This window comes from Lepidochelys olivacea (genome assembly GCF_965140295.1).
Source record: "Lepidochelys olivacea isolate rLepOli2 genome assembly, chromosome: 8".
NCBI classification, from domain to species: Eukaryota; Metazoa; Chordata; order Testudines; family Cheloniidae; genus Lepidochelys; species Lepidochelys olivacea.
In genome coordinates, this window is record NC_140418.1 from 15,155,001 (window position 1) to 15,173,795 (window position 18,795).

Sequence of the window (18,795 nt, forward strand, 5' to 3'; positions counted from 1 at the left end):
GAGCTGGATTCATTGAAATCAGGATAGAGTCTCAGGCGTGTTTCAACTGCTACCGCTGAATTGCTTTGCATCATCTAGGGCAAGTCACCACGCCTCTCTAGGTGCCTTTCCCTGCATCTTTAAAATAGGGATAATATTTTCATCCCTCACAAGGGTGCTGTATTAATTAGATCATGTGTATATTAGAGAGACAAGGTGGGTGAGGTAGCACACAATCCTGTGTAGAGAACATTACCAAGTTTTTGTATTTTCCCTTGTAGTATATAGAAAGGCTATTCATTTAATAGGATTGTTCTTGTTTCATTTAAATAGCGCTTTGTTTTTCGAATAGAAAGGGATTGGGCTCTACTATGAAAACAGGATTTCAGCATTTATAGTTCTTTTCTTTTGGTGGATAAAGAGCTGCTGGTATAATCTGAGACAGATTACCCACCACTCCCACCCCCTGAAGCTCCTTCATGTAGTTATTAAGAACATGCAGTGCTCTCTTGTTACACTGGACACTGCTGTTTGGGTCACCCTGTACAAACATGTCCACTGAAATCTTATGCATGCATGCACACGTGTGGAGATTTGGCACATAGTATCTCCAGTTGGTTCTAATGTTTGTTATAACTGTTTTACAGGGACGGTTTGTGATTAAAATAAGGTAGTTACAGAATGCTATTCTGTAACTGTTTCCCATCAGACCATTAAGTACTACCCTAACCTACTGCCCATGTGATTGCAATGCATCTGCAGAGCTGCCCACATACTGGGCAGTCCGTTCTCAGAACTCCTAGCATTCCAATGAGACACCGATACTTAATATAGTGCTCTGCCGCAGCAGGTGCCAATGGGGATGGGGAGAAAGGGCTGTGTGGTGAGGCAACGTACCTATACCTGAAGAGAGATGTAGTACTGTACTTTGTGTATTGTGGCTTGTGCTTTAAGTGACTGTACTTGTGCATCTTGCAATTGTAACATTGTAAGAGGCAAATCCTGTCTTCCTTCCCCAATGGGTGAAGAGAGCCCTGGATGCACGTAACTCTGCTGTGTGGGCTGAAGGTAGGGGAAAACTGATGAGCCTGGACAGATATAAACCTCTTGTGCTCCACCAAAGGGTTTCCAATATGCTGCAGTTGAGGGGACATCTGAGGTGAACCCAACTATGCATATGTGCTGGCCATTTTCTTTCTACCTCCTTCCGCCACCAGGGAAAGAGTGGGCCTTTGCCTTTGGGGCTGTGGTAGCCATGGTGCTACTCCCCTACCACACAGCCATGTTATTCTGGCTCAGCGCTGTGGGCAGATTTGCACTTAAGAGCAATAACTATTTGGAGAAGGCTGGAACTGCCTCTAAAAGCCTACCCATGATGGGCATAAGGGCCTGTAATTCTTGGGGAATGAGGTGCTCCTGAGGAAATGTCTGCTGCTCCTTGTGACTGTTAGGGGTTTCCTCAGTGTCTGATCAGTGATTTGTAAGTTCTTAAATTGATAAAACCTGAACTTCAAATACGGGGCACAGTAGAAATTTTGCCATGAGTCTCATGCACACACTTCCTAAACACATGCTCTTTGTGTGGTGGATGAAATGATCTCCATTGGACCAGTGAGTGTTGACACGCAGTGTCGCAAATGTTGTTCATTTTCTCATCTCTTCAGTCCAGAAGAGGGTCCCTTCTAGAGCATCACATTCCAGTGTAGTCGGCTTTTCTGCAGTTTTATATCGGAAGCCGTTTTCAGTGGTGCAGCTCGGTTATTTTAGCCGTTTCGCTTGGGAGCAGAATGTGTCATGTCTGGTTCCTATAAAATGTTCTGTAGCCATCAAATTTTATTCATTTTCAGATTCAGAAACAGACAACACACCAAACACATAAGGAGTTCAAAGAAGATTGAAGATTCCAAGACTCAGATAACACCGCTATGATAAGGCTCTGCATCTCCTGATGGGCTGGAAAAAGAAGAAGGACTGCTGAATGCATTTCCTACCAGAAAAAAATCCTGGGTCAAAATTACTGGTGCCACATAGTTCCGAACCTACAATCTACAGTACTATTGTACTAAATATAGTGCTGTGAAGATGCCATCTATTTCCATAGGATTCCCCATAATTTATCCTCAGTGACCTGTTTTTCAGCGGTTTTGATAAGCTGTAGCTTCTGTTAAGTAGGGAGCTATGAGCGCTCAGCACCCTTTTGAAAATCAGGCTATAAAAGAGCATTAGGAACAGTCACAGCGCTGACTCAGTGGAATCTTGCACTCAAAAGCTGCTTAAACATGAATTGAAATACCAAAGTAGTTCAAGATTCTAATACCGGTATTTTCAAATGAGAACTATTTCAAAGTCTTAATGCTTAAATGAATATTAAAAAAACCCCAAAACCAATATTAGATGAAGAGTCAAGTGAAGCGCTGCTTACAGTGCAATACACTTTATACTTCTGCTGTTAGTTCCCGCACTACAGGCTTTCGAACAAATACTGTGGTAGAAGAAAACAGTGTTATAATGCTTTCTTAACAAAAACGATATTTTAGTTGCATATGTACTTTGTGGCCAGATTAAATCTGTCTAGCCTGCTGGATTGATAATGGCGAATCATTATTCCGAAGGTCACATTCCCCTACTGTGCAGAGGACCAACAAAAGGAGTATGCGCCATTTAAGTCTCAGTCTGAAAGCTTAAGGGGAATTTGAGTGCTGTATTTGTCTTGTGCTGGCCCTCGGCACAGGAGTGAATTTCACCTTAGTAAGTTTAAACAAAGAGAGAAACTTCATAACTTCTCACCTGTTTAAATTGTGTAACTGGCATGCACTGCCCTCTGGGCTTCATGAATCTTTTTTGCTTTCACGTTGAAGCCAGTTGTGGCTGAGACACAAGTGCAACACAGCACATGGTAATGGCAGAGCAGCAGCCGTTTATGAAACTGAATCTATCGGGCAAAGGTATTCAAACAGAAATTCAGTGTAATTGCAAAAGACTATTTGTTTCAGGCTGAAAGACTCTGGCTTTGAAAATCAAACCTTTCTTTTGCATAAATGGTTTTGCCATATTGATAGTGTAGCACAAGGCAGCCATTGTCCTGGGCCAGGGTTCTGTTCCATTGCTGCTATCTCATCTCTTTTCAAACAGAGTTTTCTTAATAAGGCATTTGCAATATTTAAAGATTTGATATAGCTGATATTTTTTTTTTAATATAGAGGAAATTCCCTTTGGTCTAACATGTAGAATAACTGTTTAGATTACTTCAATTAACATTCTCATCCAACCCTTGATATTAGCATGGCATGGAGCTGTTTACATGAGATATGGGGATTGGGCTTGGTATATCATGGCCATATTTTTATGAAGATACTTTCTATAAAAAAGGCGGTACTTATTCTCCTTTATGTGATCAGAGACTTGGATATTTCTGAAACCAACTGAAATATTTTTATACTCCTGTAACTTCTCAGGATCCCAGAAAACTTAATTTTCCATGTTTTTAATTAAAAAAAACCAAACAAGTTTGTCTGTGTTTTTGACAGCTTGTCTTTATCAGTCCATTTCCTGGGCTTGTAGCACTGCTACATCTCATATAGTTTAAGTGTTAGCAGCCTTATTTTTAATGAGAATGTTTTTGACGTTAGGGGACTGTACTCAGAAGATTGTGAAATTGTTCTAACAAGGACTTTAAATTGTGTCTATACCTAGCAAAAAAGGAGTTACTTCACCCGATGGAGCATTTGCAAGAAGACATTCTGTCTTCTAATAAATCTCTCCCAGGTTTGAACAGTGATGCCTGAAGAAATCCACAGAGTGTGAATCTATGGAGGGATCAAGAGGAGCAAAAACTCCAGTTTCTGGCACTATTATTTTATTTATTTTTTCTTAAATTGTAAAGCCTTCCTAAGAGAATTGCATAGGCTTAAAATGCTGCTGTACAAGTTTTAACAAACACTTGGTTTGGCCTAGCACTGCAGTCTTCATGGTAAGTTGTCTGTCATATACAGTCCTAATTGTAACATTTTTCAAATGAGTTATAAGTTGGGGCTCAATATGGGAGCTGTATATTTATGAGCAGTCAGGGTACCACTTGTAAAGCAGTGCTTTGGGGTTGGGGAAGGAGAGGATTATTCCCATTGACTTTGCTGGGAGCTGTGTTATTCCTCTTGTGCACAGATAATTGCATATACCCTGCTGTCTCTGTATAATCTATCCTCAGCAAGATCTGAAGCTGGCTTATTGGAGCTGCTGAAGTATGGATGAAAGTGTGGCAGTTGCCATTAGCTTGTTTTTCTTTATTATAATAAAAATGTGCACTGACTTATTATATAACCTACTTTCTCTGTGGACTATAACTGAAAAGAGTGACGTCTCCTATGTGTATTAAAACTTTGTGAAAGGAAGTCTTTCTTTAAGACATTGACAAAATTATGTTTTAGTAACTGGCTATTAAGGTGTTTTGAATCTGTTTGAATAGGCTCAGAAGGTGTGGGGAGTGGAGGGGAAATACAAGTGAAATCTAATCTGCAAGCAGGTGGGAAAAGTTTTGATAAAGATAGAAGTTCGTTTCACAGTCTTCTGCACCAGGTTGGGCTTGGTGGAACGTACTTTAACAATAGAGCCCCAAGAGAGAGCCCCTGCTGCAGCCAAAGAAGGCTTGTTCTTGGTATTAAAAGCCTGTGGTATTTGCAGACTTCTTTAAAAGTTTGCAGAACTCTAGTGACTGATGTCTGAGACTAGATCTCCTCATTATAAATTGTTAAATGCTCTCCAAGTCTTAAAAGGACGCTGTCTAGACCAGGGGTTCTCAACCATTTTCTTTCTGAGACCCTTCCCCTCACCCCCCACCCCCCACACACACACGCTATAAGAGCTCCATGGCCCACCTGTTCCACAACAACTTTTTCTGCATTTCCAGTAGATTAAAACCCAGCGTTGGCATTAGGGGTCAGCAAGCAGGGCAATTGCCTGGGGCCCTACACCACAGGGGACCTGCAAAGCTAAGTTGTTCGGGCTTCAGTCCCAGCCCCAGCCCCAGTGAGTCTAACACCGGCCCTACTATCTGGTTTATTTTGGCAGACCCTCTAAAAGCTGCTCGCAGCCCCACAGTGGGTCCCGGACCCCTGGTTGAGAACCACTGGTCTAGACAAAGCCCTTTTTGGAAGGGTGACAGGAGAGTGGCTTTACTTTGTCTTATTCTTCAGACTGCGGTGAGGAGCAGCTTCCTTATTGCTACTGATGGATGCTTAATCAGAATGTTATTAGAGTTTAAGCAGATATGTCTGTCAGGGCTCCTTCCTCACTCTGAATTCTGGGGTACAGATGTGGGGACCCGCATGCAAGACCCCCTAAGCTTATTCTTACCAGTTTAGGTTAAAAACTTTTCCAAGGCACAAATTCTTTGCCCTTGGAGGGTATGCTGCCACCACCAAGTGATTCAGACAAAGAATCAGGGAAAGGATCACTTGGAGTTCCTGTTCCCCCAAAATATCCCCCCAACCCGCTTTCATGGGGAGGCTTGAGAATAATATCCTAACCAATTGGTTACAAAGTGAACACAGACCCAAATCCCTGGATCTTTGGACACTGAAAAAAAAATCAATTAGTTCTTAAAAGAAGAATTTTATTTAAAAAAAAAAAAGAAAAGAAAGGGTAAAAATCCCTTCTGTAAAATCAGGTTGGAAGATGACTTTACAGGATAACAAAAGATGCACAAAACACAGAGGAACCCCGTCTAGCCTTAGCTTCAAAGTTACAACAAAACAGGGATAAACCTCCCTCCAGCAAAGGGAAAATTCACAAGTTGAGAAAACAAAGATAAAATAATACGCCTTGCATGGCTGTGCTTACAATTTCTGTAATATGAGAGACTGGTTCAGAATGGTTTGGACAACATGGATTGATGTCCGGTCTCTTTTAGTCCCAAGAGCGAAAACAAACACAGAAACAAAAAACCCAAAACAAAGCCTCTTTCCCCCAGCCCCACCCAGCCCAGCTTTGAAAGTATCTTTTCTCCCCATTGGTTCCTTTGGTCAGGTGCCAACCAGGTTATTTGAGCTTCTTAACCCCTTACAGGTAAGGAGGAGTTTTAAGCTACCCTTATGGTTATGACAATGTCTAACTCACTTGGGGCCCAACATTTCAACTTTGTAAGACACTTTTACCAAAAATAACCCCTAACCCCAGGTGTTTTAATGTTTGAATTGCAAACATTGCAGAGGGCATATGTTTAAAAAAAATAAACTGTTTTCATAGAGTATGTCTATTGGTCACCTGAAAATGAAACTGACTAAAGAAAAATGTTGCAGACTGACTGCACTGACATTCATTATCCAAAGTGAGACGAATGTAGGAACCAAACAAACAACATAAATAGCGGAAAGTAAATTAGATTTTTTTAAAAATTAGAAGAGTTTTAAAATCCAGAATGGTAAAATAGAAGGAAATATATTTAAAATATAACGTAAGTGGACAGTAACCCTATATGTGTATGACATTCCTTGAAAATGGGGGATGTTCCCCAGCTTATTATTAGACAGGTTGAGAAGTCATTTAACATTTAGTTAGCATGGAATAAGTGGCGGGGGGGGAGGGGAAATGGGAGTACTATGGTAAGCTCTTCCCGAATAGAGAACTATCAAGGTAGGGCAGTCTTTTGGCCTAATAACCTTAAAAGAACACTATCAGTGTAACTGATTCTTAAGGCCCCAATCCTGCCAGCTAATTGGTGTAGGTGCACTCCTGCGTTAACACAGCGCCCCTTGGAAGTCAATGGGGCTCTGACTGGGTGCAAAGCCTCTGCCTACATGGATCTATTTGTAGGGTCAGGTGCATCCTTTCATGAAATTTTAAAATAAACATTCTGAAATACTAATTTTCCATGTCCATTTAATTTCCTTTATGGTGATTAAGTGTAAATAGATGTTCCCCAAGTTGAAAATGTTCTAAAGGGAAAGTTTAATATTCAGTGTAATATTTTTCATGTTTTCATTTTCTTTTTGGGGATGGGGAAGGAGGGTTCTTCTAATTATTAGTTGCCTATGGTGCTTGATGAAACACATGTAAGTTGTATCTAATGTTTGTGGAACTATAGTCTGTTTATATGTGGTGGGGTTTTTTGGGTCTTCTCATGATTTGTATCTGTCATAAAGTCTGGAAAATAAAATCTTATTGGCAACAAGCATCAGTGAATGTGGTTTTTACTATGAATGAACTTGCTTCTAGGGCTAAATACAAGCATCTGGTTACTCAGATTTTTTTTAAAAACTGAACAAATATTCCAAAGTCATATTAACGAATCACTATTGCCTGCTAGCCTTTTCCAGGTCATGTCACAGCTTTACTGGTTCTCTGAGCAGAAGGCACTCACTGAAACTGTGAACCTGATTAAGGAAAATGGGCGGAAAAGCAAGGGCCCAGGGGCCTCAAAAATGAAACAATAAAAAAAATAGACGCAGTAGATGGCTCTAGTGTGAAATTCACATTATTCTGCAGGTTTTGGAATTATGACCTTATTCTGAAGGCAGGTTTGTTTTGTTTTTTTGCTGACATACATGATATATTTTCACTTTCCGTGGAAACAGATCTTGAGGGAAAGCACCTCCAAAAGGGACTATCAATCTTTATCATTTTCCTGTGCCCACAAGACCTGGTGCCTTCAAGGAGGCAAACTGCAAACTGCTGACAAACTGCAGATTTAACCCCATCCAGACTGTTGAGATGTTCCCTTATGCATTTCTAAGCTATTTACTATCCCACATAGCTTTTTCTGAGGATAATTCACCCTCTCTCAGTGCCCAAATTGATTAATCGATGCCAGTGCCATGAAGATTAATCCTTCGAGAAAAGGGCAGCGCAATTCAGATTCCATATCAGAAGAAGGCTCCTTCCTCATGCTACTGAAAAGTCCTCATGCCCCAGCTGCTTATGTTTTCATACCTTACTGATCTAACTGCCTGTACTCAAGTGTTAAATTGCCTCCCAACCCCACGGATATGGAAGCTTGGAACTTGATGGAATAATTAAATCTTGATAGCTAAATTTCCAGCTGGAATGCAATTTGTGCTGTGATAGATGAATGATTTTAATGGAAAACAGCCAAAACAAAGTGGTTTACTCCACAATATTATTTTTAACATTCTATCAAATATAAGCAATTCACTGCTCAATTATTTGACTTAGTGGGATATTTCCCACTGAAGGAAGCATAGGTTAGTTCTTGAAACAGAAGACTGGGAACTAGGCAATTTGGTTTTAGTCCTATATGTGACATGGGCCTGGTCTACAGTAGGGGGGTATCAACCTAAGATATGTAACTTCAGCTCCGAGAATAGCGTAGCTGAAGTCGACGTATCTTAGGTCAACTTACCTCGTGTCCTCACAGCGCGGGGTCAACTGCCGCCACTCCCCCATCGACTCCGCCTCTCACCACGGTGGAGTACAGGAGTTGACGGCAGAGCGATCACTACCCGCCAATCCTGTGGGTAGTGTAGACTACCGATGGCTTGCTGCGTGACTTTGAGCATGTTAGCTAATCTCTCTTCTTCATTTCCCCATCTAAAGTGTGACTATATACTTCACTATTGAATGGGCTGTGTGGCTTAATTTATTTTGAATAATGTTTTTAAACTGCATAGATGTCCTAGGATAGAAGTGCAAAGTCTTACTATTATTGCTCCCAAAGAGGAAGGCTTTTCAATTTTTAGTAGATAGGAGTTTTCTGTAGTTAGGTTTTATAATGGTACTGACCAAAGTTCAGAACTCTTATCACAATAAGCTTAATCACTGTGACATAAATACAGTTGTGAAAGAAGTTGCTGTTGCTTTGAGTACGTGTCAGTATGCCAAGTGCACATGACCAGAAATCTTGGAGTAACAGTGTCTATCAGGCCCCTGTACACACTCTGGCCTCCTTGGACTTCTGTACAAGGGCATAAAGGGCAGAGTGGCTGCGACCTTCCCTCAGTTCCCTCTGATTGCCGGGGCAGTGAGATGGAACCTGGCGAGTGTCCGACCACTAGCTCTTAGCTTCAGCTAAACCTTACCACAAACCTTCTGAATTCTTCAGAACTCCTTGGCTACCTTTATCTTTGACCAATATACTGGCAGGGGGGAGGAGAGGAAGAGGGTCTAGCCATCTTGACCAAATGAGGATGGCTAGACCCCACCCCCTCTCTCCCCTGCACATCCTGGAAAGACCTCCTGTACAGGGTTCCTTAGCATGGTAAACTCAACCTTCATGCTTCAAGCCATGCCAATCCTGTGATCGACTAATACTCTTGTAAGATAGACACAGAAGGTGCCTTTCTACCTAGGGGAATTGCACATACCTAGCAGTTGCTCAGTGTGTCTGTCATTTTTTGCCAGAACATGTAAGTCACAAGACACAAGGCTCAAACGCCACTTTTTGGCACAATCTATGAATGTTTCATCAGACCCTGAGGAGACAAGCTCTCAAATCCTGCTAGTGGACAAGCCAGTGTTATCCAGAAGACATGCTACACCCAAGGCCCGGGCAGAAAAGATGGTACCAAGAAAGGAGCTAGTACTGGCATCAATGCCAGCACTGCGCCTGACACCTACATCATCTGAGATCGTAAGTGTCTGCTTTAACACACAGTCTGGCATCAACAGCACAGAGGCTGAGGCTCCAGGCAGAGCTCAGTGTCTTCTCATAAAGAACAGACAACGCAAAGCCTCTGGAGAGAAGTCCATCAGGTGTGTCACACTTGATCTTCTCACATCCCACAGTATCAAAAGTCTTAACCTCTGTTTGGAGACCCAGCTCCCCTTTGGGACCTCACTGTCAGTCACCTGAAGCTTATGCAGCCTCCCTCAGAACCACTGCCAGAATGTTTGATGCACCACCTTACCATTAAAAATGGTCTTTCTGGGGGTCACCCCCTCAACTCAGAGAGTCAGTGAACTCCAGGCTCTCATGGCTGGAGCATATTTTACAATCTTTCATAGAGACAGGAGGTGCTCAGACCACTCCCCAAGTTCACCCTTAAGGTGGTCTCAGACTTTCACCTAAATCAATTGACTGACAAGGTAATCTTCTTCCCAAAGCTGCTCCCTGAGAAGAAACTGCACACCCTGGATGAATCCAGAGTGTTACTGTATTACCTTACTGGGCCCAAGTCCTTTTGTCTTTCTACCTGTCTCTTTGTGTCTGTATCTGGCCTGTCCAAACACCAAGCTATCTTACCATGGAAAATGTCCAAATGGATCACACACTGCATTCGTACTTGCCATCAGCTGCCAGGTAAGCCTTTCTCTTCTAACATCAAGGCACACTCCACCAGAGCACAGGCTGCATCTAACGCCTGCTTCAGTAATGCTCCAGTCTTTGACATCTGCAATGAGGAGTAATGGAGTGACTTTCCTGAAACATTATGCACTTGACATGGGTGCCAGGGCAGATACCAAGTTTGGGACAGCAGTAACTCCAATCACTATTTGATACAGCTAGAACACCTCACTCCCACCGTCCGAGGAGGTTACTGCTCACCCGTCACCAACAGCAGGATCCACGCTGACACATAGTCGAAGAAGAAAGAATGGTTACTTACCATGGAATAACTGTGGTTCTTCACAGAGTACTTTGGTATGGATCCCACAACCTACTTTCCATCCCTGAGTCCTTAGTTATGACAGGGTTTCAACTGCAAGGGAACTGGGTCACGGTTGCAGCTGCTGTTCCCTTTATACCCTTGCACATGAGGTGGCATAAGGCACATGCCGGGGCCCCAAAGATGCTGCTACTCAAAAAGGTCCCATCTCACAAGCATGAGGCATTTGCACCCCTACATTGGGATCCACACTGACTATAACATCTCAAAGAACCACAGTTACTGTAGCGTAAGTAACTGTTCTAATTGGGACCTTTTAGTCTAGAATTTTAAAAAATATGGTTCAGTTTAGTAGTAGAACGCCATACCCATAATTAAACTTTATTAATGTCTAGCACTCTGTCCCAGAAAGCAGTATGGGAATCAGACATCAATCCTACAGCAGCAAAAGTAAAACTCTAATTGAATAGACTTTTAAACAAAGATCACTGAAAGAGTTAAACAAATTTGCAGCATCAACCCGACATAAAAGTCCAATATACCAGTTAAGCCATGTTTTTTGATGCTATCTGCAATGGGAGTTTGAAATTGGGCATCTTAATGAACGTCAAAGTATGGGGTAGGGCTTATATCACTAAAAACTAGCATTTCCTATTTAAAAGCCTGATGAAATTGTCAGCAGTTGGCAGGAAATGGGTTGGGGAGCAGAGGGGCAACTCGAGTAATTTTTTAAACAATTTCCTTGCATGATGTGAGCCTTGTACTATTTCTTTGAAAGTCTGTGAAGCTGCTTTAGTTGAGTTCCTGTAACTCACTGCTTCATATTCTAAAATTTGCAGTCTATAAGGCTCTTTAAAAACAGAAGAGGACTGTTTATTTTTAAGGTAACCTGCACATTGAGAGATGTACAGTAACGTTTGAGTTACATGCTGGATGTCATCAAACAGGTGAAGTCATTTTGCACCTGCACTCATTTTAAAATGTTGTCTTCCATTCCAAGTCCTCAATCTGCAGTTTTTGTATGGTTGCTGTTTGGTGTAATACACACATATGGACTCTACCAGGGCCCAATTTCCCAAGTCTTTACATGTACATGTTCGCAGAATCAGACGCCTGGTCATGTCCTACTACCCTTGGAGATCACTGGAACATTCAGACTGCCTGTGAATGATTTAGGTATATTCATATGTTCTCCACACTTTGAGTTTTCTATGACTATTCCACAGACTTTACAAATGAGAAAAGTGAAGCACAGTACACTGGGGAAATGTATGCAAAGTTACCTGAAAATTCCCTTTGTGTGATAAGATCTGCTACAATAGATGATTTCAGCCTGCTTACATCTTGGGGGCAGAACAAGACCTGTTAGTTACGGGCAGCGGGGAAATGCACCACCCCTGAAGTTCTGTTCAGTTGAGATTACTGCCACAGCTGGGCTAGTTCTATCTGGCTTTCCTAAATGAGACTCGATTTGTTTTTTGCAAGTATAGTTAGCACAAAGTTTCTCCAACAGTGTGAGCATGGGCACAGTTTCCCCTAATGACATAAACCGGAAGCTTTGGATGTCAATTTTCATCACTGTCCTGACTTGTAATGATTCCTCCATTTTTAAGGTGGGCTGGATTTATGGAACTTACCACTTAAAGTTGTTTTTCAGGTAAAATCTCATAAATTTTCCATTCTTGGTTGTGCTAAGGCTTGCAGATCAATTACAATGTTATTTTTTTACAGCTATATGTCTCCAATGTGGGAAGCAAGGTCATCTTTTTAAATATGAACAGATGTAATAGAATGAGATACAGGAGAGGAGGGGGAAATAACTGGATAAATTGCATATGAACTTTGGTCTGCTCAGTGCCTCAGTTTCCCCATCTGTAAAACTGGGATAATGATACTGACTTTCTTTATAAAGTGCTTTGAGATCTACATGCTATTATTTTTTAAGTACATCATTGCATGAGACAAGTGTTTCCAAAAGGCTCCAATACAGATTGGATTTTTGTTTCTGTAACTGCACTTGTTTTCCTTTTTGGGTGTTTTTTTGTCTTCTGTTTACAATCCTCTGAAATGAGATCTTCTGCCTGATACTCTGTGACTGATTTTCCTGGCACCACATCTATTCATTGTGTCTACTCTGAAACCAAGATAAGCCAGAAGCTGTCTCATTCTGTTTGTTTCTTCTTTCTCTTGTACAGAACTGCCCAGGAAGAGATGAAAGGGAATTTCCTTCATCCTTAAAGCTAATATTAATACTCCTATGATCCTAGAAGGATTTGCCTTATAAAATGTTAATGACCGAAGTTGAGAAAATGGGAAAGCAAAGATAAGCCTCGTTTAAGACTTTTTTCAGATGTTTCAGACAGAGCTATATTCTCATTTATCTCTGATTCTCTGAGACTAAGGATAGGAGAGGGTACAGCCCTTTATGGGGAATGGGTTGTTTCCCTGCTATCTGAAGTAGATGGCTGGTTTCCTCCATATATCAGCATTTCTGTGGGTTGATAAGTAATGGGAATGGGACAAAACCGTGCCTGTGATTCTTGCACATCTCCATTAAATACATCCTGGGAATAATGTCCAGTAAATTCATTTTGATCCAAGCTGTGGGTAATCGTTTGGTCTCAGCATGAAAGAGCCTGGCACCAGTCTGGGGGTCCAACGATAGCCAGGCCTGAGTTACAGTCCTGCAAATTGCCGCAAGGCTGCTGAGGGCAGCTCTTGACCTTGCCTCAGCACCAGCGAGCACTCACAAAGTGATATTCTCTCCCGTTCTACTTCAGGGACTGCTTCAACTTGCCATCTGGTATTCCTTTCTGTGGAGTCGGGCGGGGCCAGGCATGGTTAAATCTCTACTTCTCTGATTAGCCTCAACTTTCTGAAATGTTCCCCACTAGAGTACTAAGAGCCAGGAACTGAGCTGCCTGGGCACCTGTTCTCTGGGAGCACCGTTCCCTATACCGGCATGAAACAGATTTGTGTACCACTATCTTTTCCAGAGAGGGAAGCCCTTTAAACAGTGGGATTTTAAGTTAAGAGGGACCATGCCTGCAAAATCATCCACCCATGAAAGCACTGCTTGTGCAAAGTCTACAGGGGCCTTTAAGGTCTCAGACGACATCTCTTTCCTCGTTGTGCTAAGGTCCACAACTCCACTACAATGAGTACTTCAGCCTGAGGGAATTCCAACCCTTTATTCCAAATGTCAGACTAAAATTCAGCTCAACGATTTGTCTAATTCCAAGCCATGTCCTGGGGTTGCATTTGACTTTTGAGGAGACTCTCCTCTCAGCTCCACTTCCTGCTCTGAGGCACTTACAGCAGATGCTGCAGGCTTCAGGGAGAGAGCCAGACTGAGAAAGCCAAAGGCAAAAGGAAAGGCCCGTGTCTCCTGCTTCCTCCTCCTTGTTGAATAATGTCTCATTGGGGAGCTTAGCCAACACTGGGGTCAGAATGCAGTTTACCCTTGAGAAGGCAAGACCGCAGGAAAAGAGCCTGGCAGGAGTGGAAAATTTTGGCTCCAGGAACAAGGTTCAGACACTATTTCAGCAGCCTATTGTGGGTGGGGTTCCCTCCCCCTGTAGAACCCTCCCTTTCCCCTGCCCTGATCAGGGTTTGGATGTACCAACAGAGCCAGCAGAGAATCTCAGCAAAACTAAGAAAGATTGTGCCTAGATCCTGTGCTGGGTGTGCAGCTCAGCTACCTCCTCTGTCTCCACCTCTACTCAAGTTGCAGTTGGAGGGTGTGCTACAGGGCTGCTGGACTCAGTCCCCTGCTTCCACCTCAGCAACAGGCTCACAAAGATTCGCTACTGATATCCTAGGCTGGACTCTCCAGGGGAAATGCAAACCTATTTTGGTCATATGGCCCCTACACAGAAGAGATGACAAGCCGTGTCCTCTTTCTGACTGCAGGGAGAGTCCTCATCCCCTGCAATATTTTTGGAGCAATCCCTGTGCCAAATCTCACTCCTCCTCTTAAAGCAGAATCATAAGGATAAGTTCCCAAATGGGAAATAAAATTAAAAATAAGCAAATAAAATCTGCACCTAGAACAGCTGCTCACCTTCATAGAGAGCAGCCTTGTAGATAAACTCAGGAAAGACCAAGCCACAAACCTGTGCTGATTTTTTTTTAAGGGAGCCCTGAACAGAACAAAAAGAAAAGGAGTACTTGTGGCACCTTAGAGACTAACCAATTTATTTGAGCATAAGCTTTCGTGAGCTACAGCTCACTTCATTGGATGCAAAGCTTATGCTCAATTAAATTGGTTAGTCTCTAAGGTGCCACTAGTACTCCTTTTCTTTTTGCGAATACAGACTAACACGGCTGCTACTCTGAAACCTGAACAGAACAGAATCCCTGTGCTTGAAGCCCTAGGTGGTGTTTTCTTCTATGTTTTAAGTAATTATTCTAAAAGACTTACAGGCACTTTTTTTTAAATACAGTACTACCATAAAAAGGTCATGCCCAGGGTCTGATTTAAACTTAGAAGCAAGGCAACTCAGCTAAGAGCATGAGCCATTTCTTAGCCCACTCTGTTGAGCCTTACCTACTGAATTAGGGCTCGTCTTCTCTGGCAACGTCAAAGCACTGCTGCGCTTTATGGTGGCTGTGTAGTCACAGCATAGTGCTGGGAGAGAGCTTGCCCAGCACTATAAAAAAAATCACCCCATCCAGGGGAATAGCTACCACCGCTGGGAGCACGGCTCCTAGCACTGGTACACTGGCACTTTACAGTGCTGAAACTTGCAGCACGCGGGGGGTGTTTTGTCACAGCCCTGAGCAAGAAAGTTGCCGCGCTGTAAATTGCCAGTGTAGACAAGCCCAGAGATTTAGAATTGCTGAGGCCAAATGCCCGCACCAACAAAGTGGGGGACAAGCAGATCTAATAAGGGTAGACTCCACAAGGAAAGCCGAGGCTACCACATGGTGCAGCATGCTCTGCTGCTCCTTTTAAAAAAGTAGGAATGTCCTGGGACTTGGGCCGTTTAGTGCTACTGAACGCAGCCAGCTGTGGGGCGATGACTGTACAAACTGCCGGCTGGAAAAACCACACTCTATGGGGCCATGGTGTTTGGGGAAGTTCAGCAGCCTGTCTCCTTTCTTAGCATTTTCTGGAGCCCTAGGGAGAAATTCTGACTCTTGGTCCTTTTGGGGGACAGTGACTGAGTAAAAAATACCCTGTTTTACCTTTAACACACCAACAGAGCAGAGCGGCGGGGCTAGGCCCGGCCTACATTCAAAAGTTAAGTTGACCCAGCTACGTCACTCGGGGCTGTGAAAAAAACACACATACCCGAGCAACATAGTTAAGCAGATCTGTCTCCCGTTTTAGACAGCGGTAGATTGACGAAAGAATTCTCCTATCAACATAGCTACCGTCTCTCAGCGAGATGGATTAACTACGCCATTGGGAGAATCTCTCCGGTGGCTATAGTGACTCTACACTGAAGTGCCTCAGCCACGGCTTTCCTTGTGGAGTCTACCCTTATTAGATCTGCTGGCATAGACCCACTCTGAATCACATACTGGGTGGAATATCTAGTGAGGTGGTAAGTCTGCTTCTGAGTTCTCCTTTCCCTTGACTTTGTGACCTTTCATGTAAATTTACTCTGTGTAAATACAGGTTCTTAAAGTTTAATTGTTTTCTTACCTGATAAAAGTTAAATTTTCATCAGAGAGATGTGTTATTGCTGTCTGAGATAAAATATGGTTATGTTGAGAAGTAGTGACTGCTTACATCACAAACCTCTTTGAGTGTAACACACTCTTCAATTAACATAACTGCCAGGATAAATTAATCACAAGCCCCCAACCTAAAACAAAAGGGAGGTTGTGAACCAACCTGCCCAGAAATTTTTGGACTGAATAGGCAGAAGGGTTTTGCTGAGTATTGTTTTGGATATGTGCATGCATGAGCAGAGACAGCCTAGTCACAAGGAGCAGCCGAAAGCGGGGTATGACCCTGGAAGAAACCTAAGGAGAGATTTCTTGGGTCAGAGGTTCAGGCTGAAAAGTGTGTTCTTGGGGCTCTGAGCAAAAAAACCTGTTTCCTGCTATTTGATACTTTCTGCATTGGGAGTCACAAAGGTTTTTTTAAGCAATATCTATCACTGATTTCTACTCCCAAATGGAACATTTCCAGGGCCCCAACCTTTGATTAGCCACTTGGGTGACAATATTTAACTGCTAAGTGAAGCTGCTTTACCTTTGACTCAGATACTGTAAATGAGAACTGTGGATAAGATTGCAAATAGTTGCGCAACACTTCAAGGTTTATTTGGTTTTGCTCCATGGCAGCTTCTGTCAATTGCCATGAATGGTTTTTGGGGAACTACATTATAGGAAATTAGGCCTGCAGCAGCACAGGAAGGGTCTTCTGCAACACTCCATAAATATCTGAAATTAGTGTTACTATACGCAACCCAGCCCTGTTGAATTACATGTGTGGTCCATGGAATGTGCCATTCATTTCAGGGGAGGGCAGATGCACTGAATCACTCATATCGCACCCAGGGTATTGCCCCTGCATCTATCTCCCACCTCATCTGCCTCTGAACTCCTGGGGGCTGCCGCCATCCCCACTCACTGTTCCTACTCCAGGCTACTGATCCACTGAGTCCTATGCCCCGATCCTATCTGTCCCTGGGGTTCTCCCACCCCATACCGTAAGCCCCCTTCTCTAGCATCCTGCTCCATTCCCCAGCCCATCTGCCCTGTGGTCTGCTCCCTGTCCCATATCCCTAGCCTTCCCCACCCATCTGCCCTTCCCCATGTTCTAGTCCCCCCTCTCTATTTGTCCCCCACTGTGTTCTGAACCCCACTCCATCTTTCCTGTGTCTTCATCTCCTTCTGGGTCCTGGCCTGGACTCTATCTGTGTCCAGGCTTCAGTCCCCCTCTAAGGGTTGTCTACACTACGGAATAAGGTCGAATTTATAGAAGTCGTTTTTTTAGAAATCGGTTTTATATATTCGAGTGTGTGTGTCCCCACAGAAAATGCTCTAAGTGCATTAAGTGCATTAACTCGGCGGAGCGCTTCCACAGTACCGAGGCTAGAGTCGACTTCCGGAGCTTTGCACTGTGGGTAGCTATCCCACAGTTCCCGCAGTCTCCACTGCCCATTGGAATTCTGGGTTGAGATCCCAATGCCTGATGGGGCTAAAACATTGTCGCGGGTGGTTCTGGGTACATATCGTCAGGCCCCCGTTCCCTCCCTCCCTCCGTGAAAGCAAGGGCAGACAATCGTTTCGCGCCTTTTTTCCTGAGTTACCTGTGCAGACGCCATACCACGGCAAGCATGGAGCCCGCTCAGGTAACCGTCACCCTATGTCTCCAGGGTGCTGGCAGTTCCTGGCTGTCGGGAAAACCGGTTTCTCCGCTTGCTTGCTGTGAGCTATCTACAACCTCCTCCTCATCATCATCTTCTTCGTCCCCAAAACCTGCTTCCGTATTGCCTCCATCTCCATTGAAGGAGTCAAACAACACGGCTGGGGTAGTGGTGGCTGAACCCCCTAAAATGGCATGCAGCTCATCATAGAAGCGGCATGTTTGGGGCTCTGACCCAGAGCGGCTGTTCGCCTCTCTGGTTTTCTGGTAGGCTTGCCTCAGCTCCTTCAGTTTCACACAGCACTGCTTCGGGTCCCTGTTATGGCCTCTGTCCTTCATGCCCTGGGAGATTTTCACAAAGGTTTTGGCATTTCGAAAACTGGAACGGAGTTCTGATAGCACGGATTCCTCTCCCCAAACAGCGATCAGATCCCGTACCTCCCGTTCGGTCCATGCTGGAGCTCTTTTGCGATTCTGGGACTCCATCATGGTCACCTGTGCTGATGAGCTCTGCATGGTCACCTGCAGCTTGCCACGCTGGCCAAACAGGAAATGAGATTCAAAAGTTTGCGGTTCTTTTCCTGTCTACCTGGCCAGTGCATCTGAGTTGAGAGCGCTGTCCAGAGCGGTCATAATGGAGCACTCTGGGATAGCTCCCGGAGGCCAATACCATCGAATTGTGTCCACAGTACCCCAAATTCGAGCCGGCAACATCGATTTAAACGCTAATCCACTTGTCAGGGGTGGAGTAAGGAAATCGATTTTAAGAGCCCTTTAAGTCAAAATAAAGGGCTTCATCATGTGGACGGGTGCAGGTTTACATCGATTTAACGCTGCTAAATTCGACCTAAAGTCCTAGTGTAGACCAGGGCTAATATCCCCCCTTGTTCCACCCATGTATTACATGCCCCCCCCTCCAGCCTCATATCAGGG

General features: G+C 43.7%; 1 protein-coding gene across 1 annotated transcript in view; it reads left to right on the forward strand.

The window, feature by feature from the left end:
* SLC22A4 (solute carrier family 22 member 4) overlaps positions 1-7,145 on the forward strand; it is a 54,733-nt gene extending 47,588 nt beyond the window's left edge. Inside the window, exon 10 of the mRNA XM_084637420.1 lies at positions 1,827-7,145. Coding sequence (XP_084493546.1) covers positions 1,827-1,908 — 82 coding nt within the window. The 3' untranslated portion in view covers positions 1,909-7,145. The remainder of the gene's footprint in view (positions 1-1,826) is intronic.
* Positions 7,146-18,795: the final 11,650 nt, after the last annotated feature.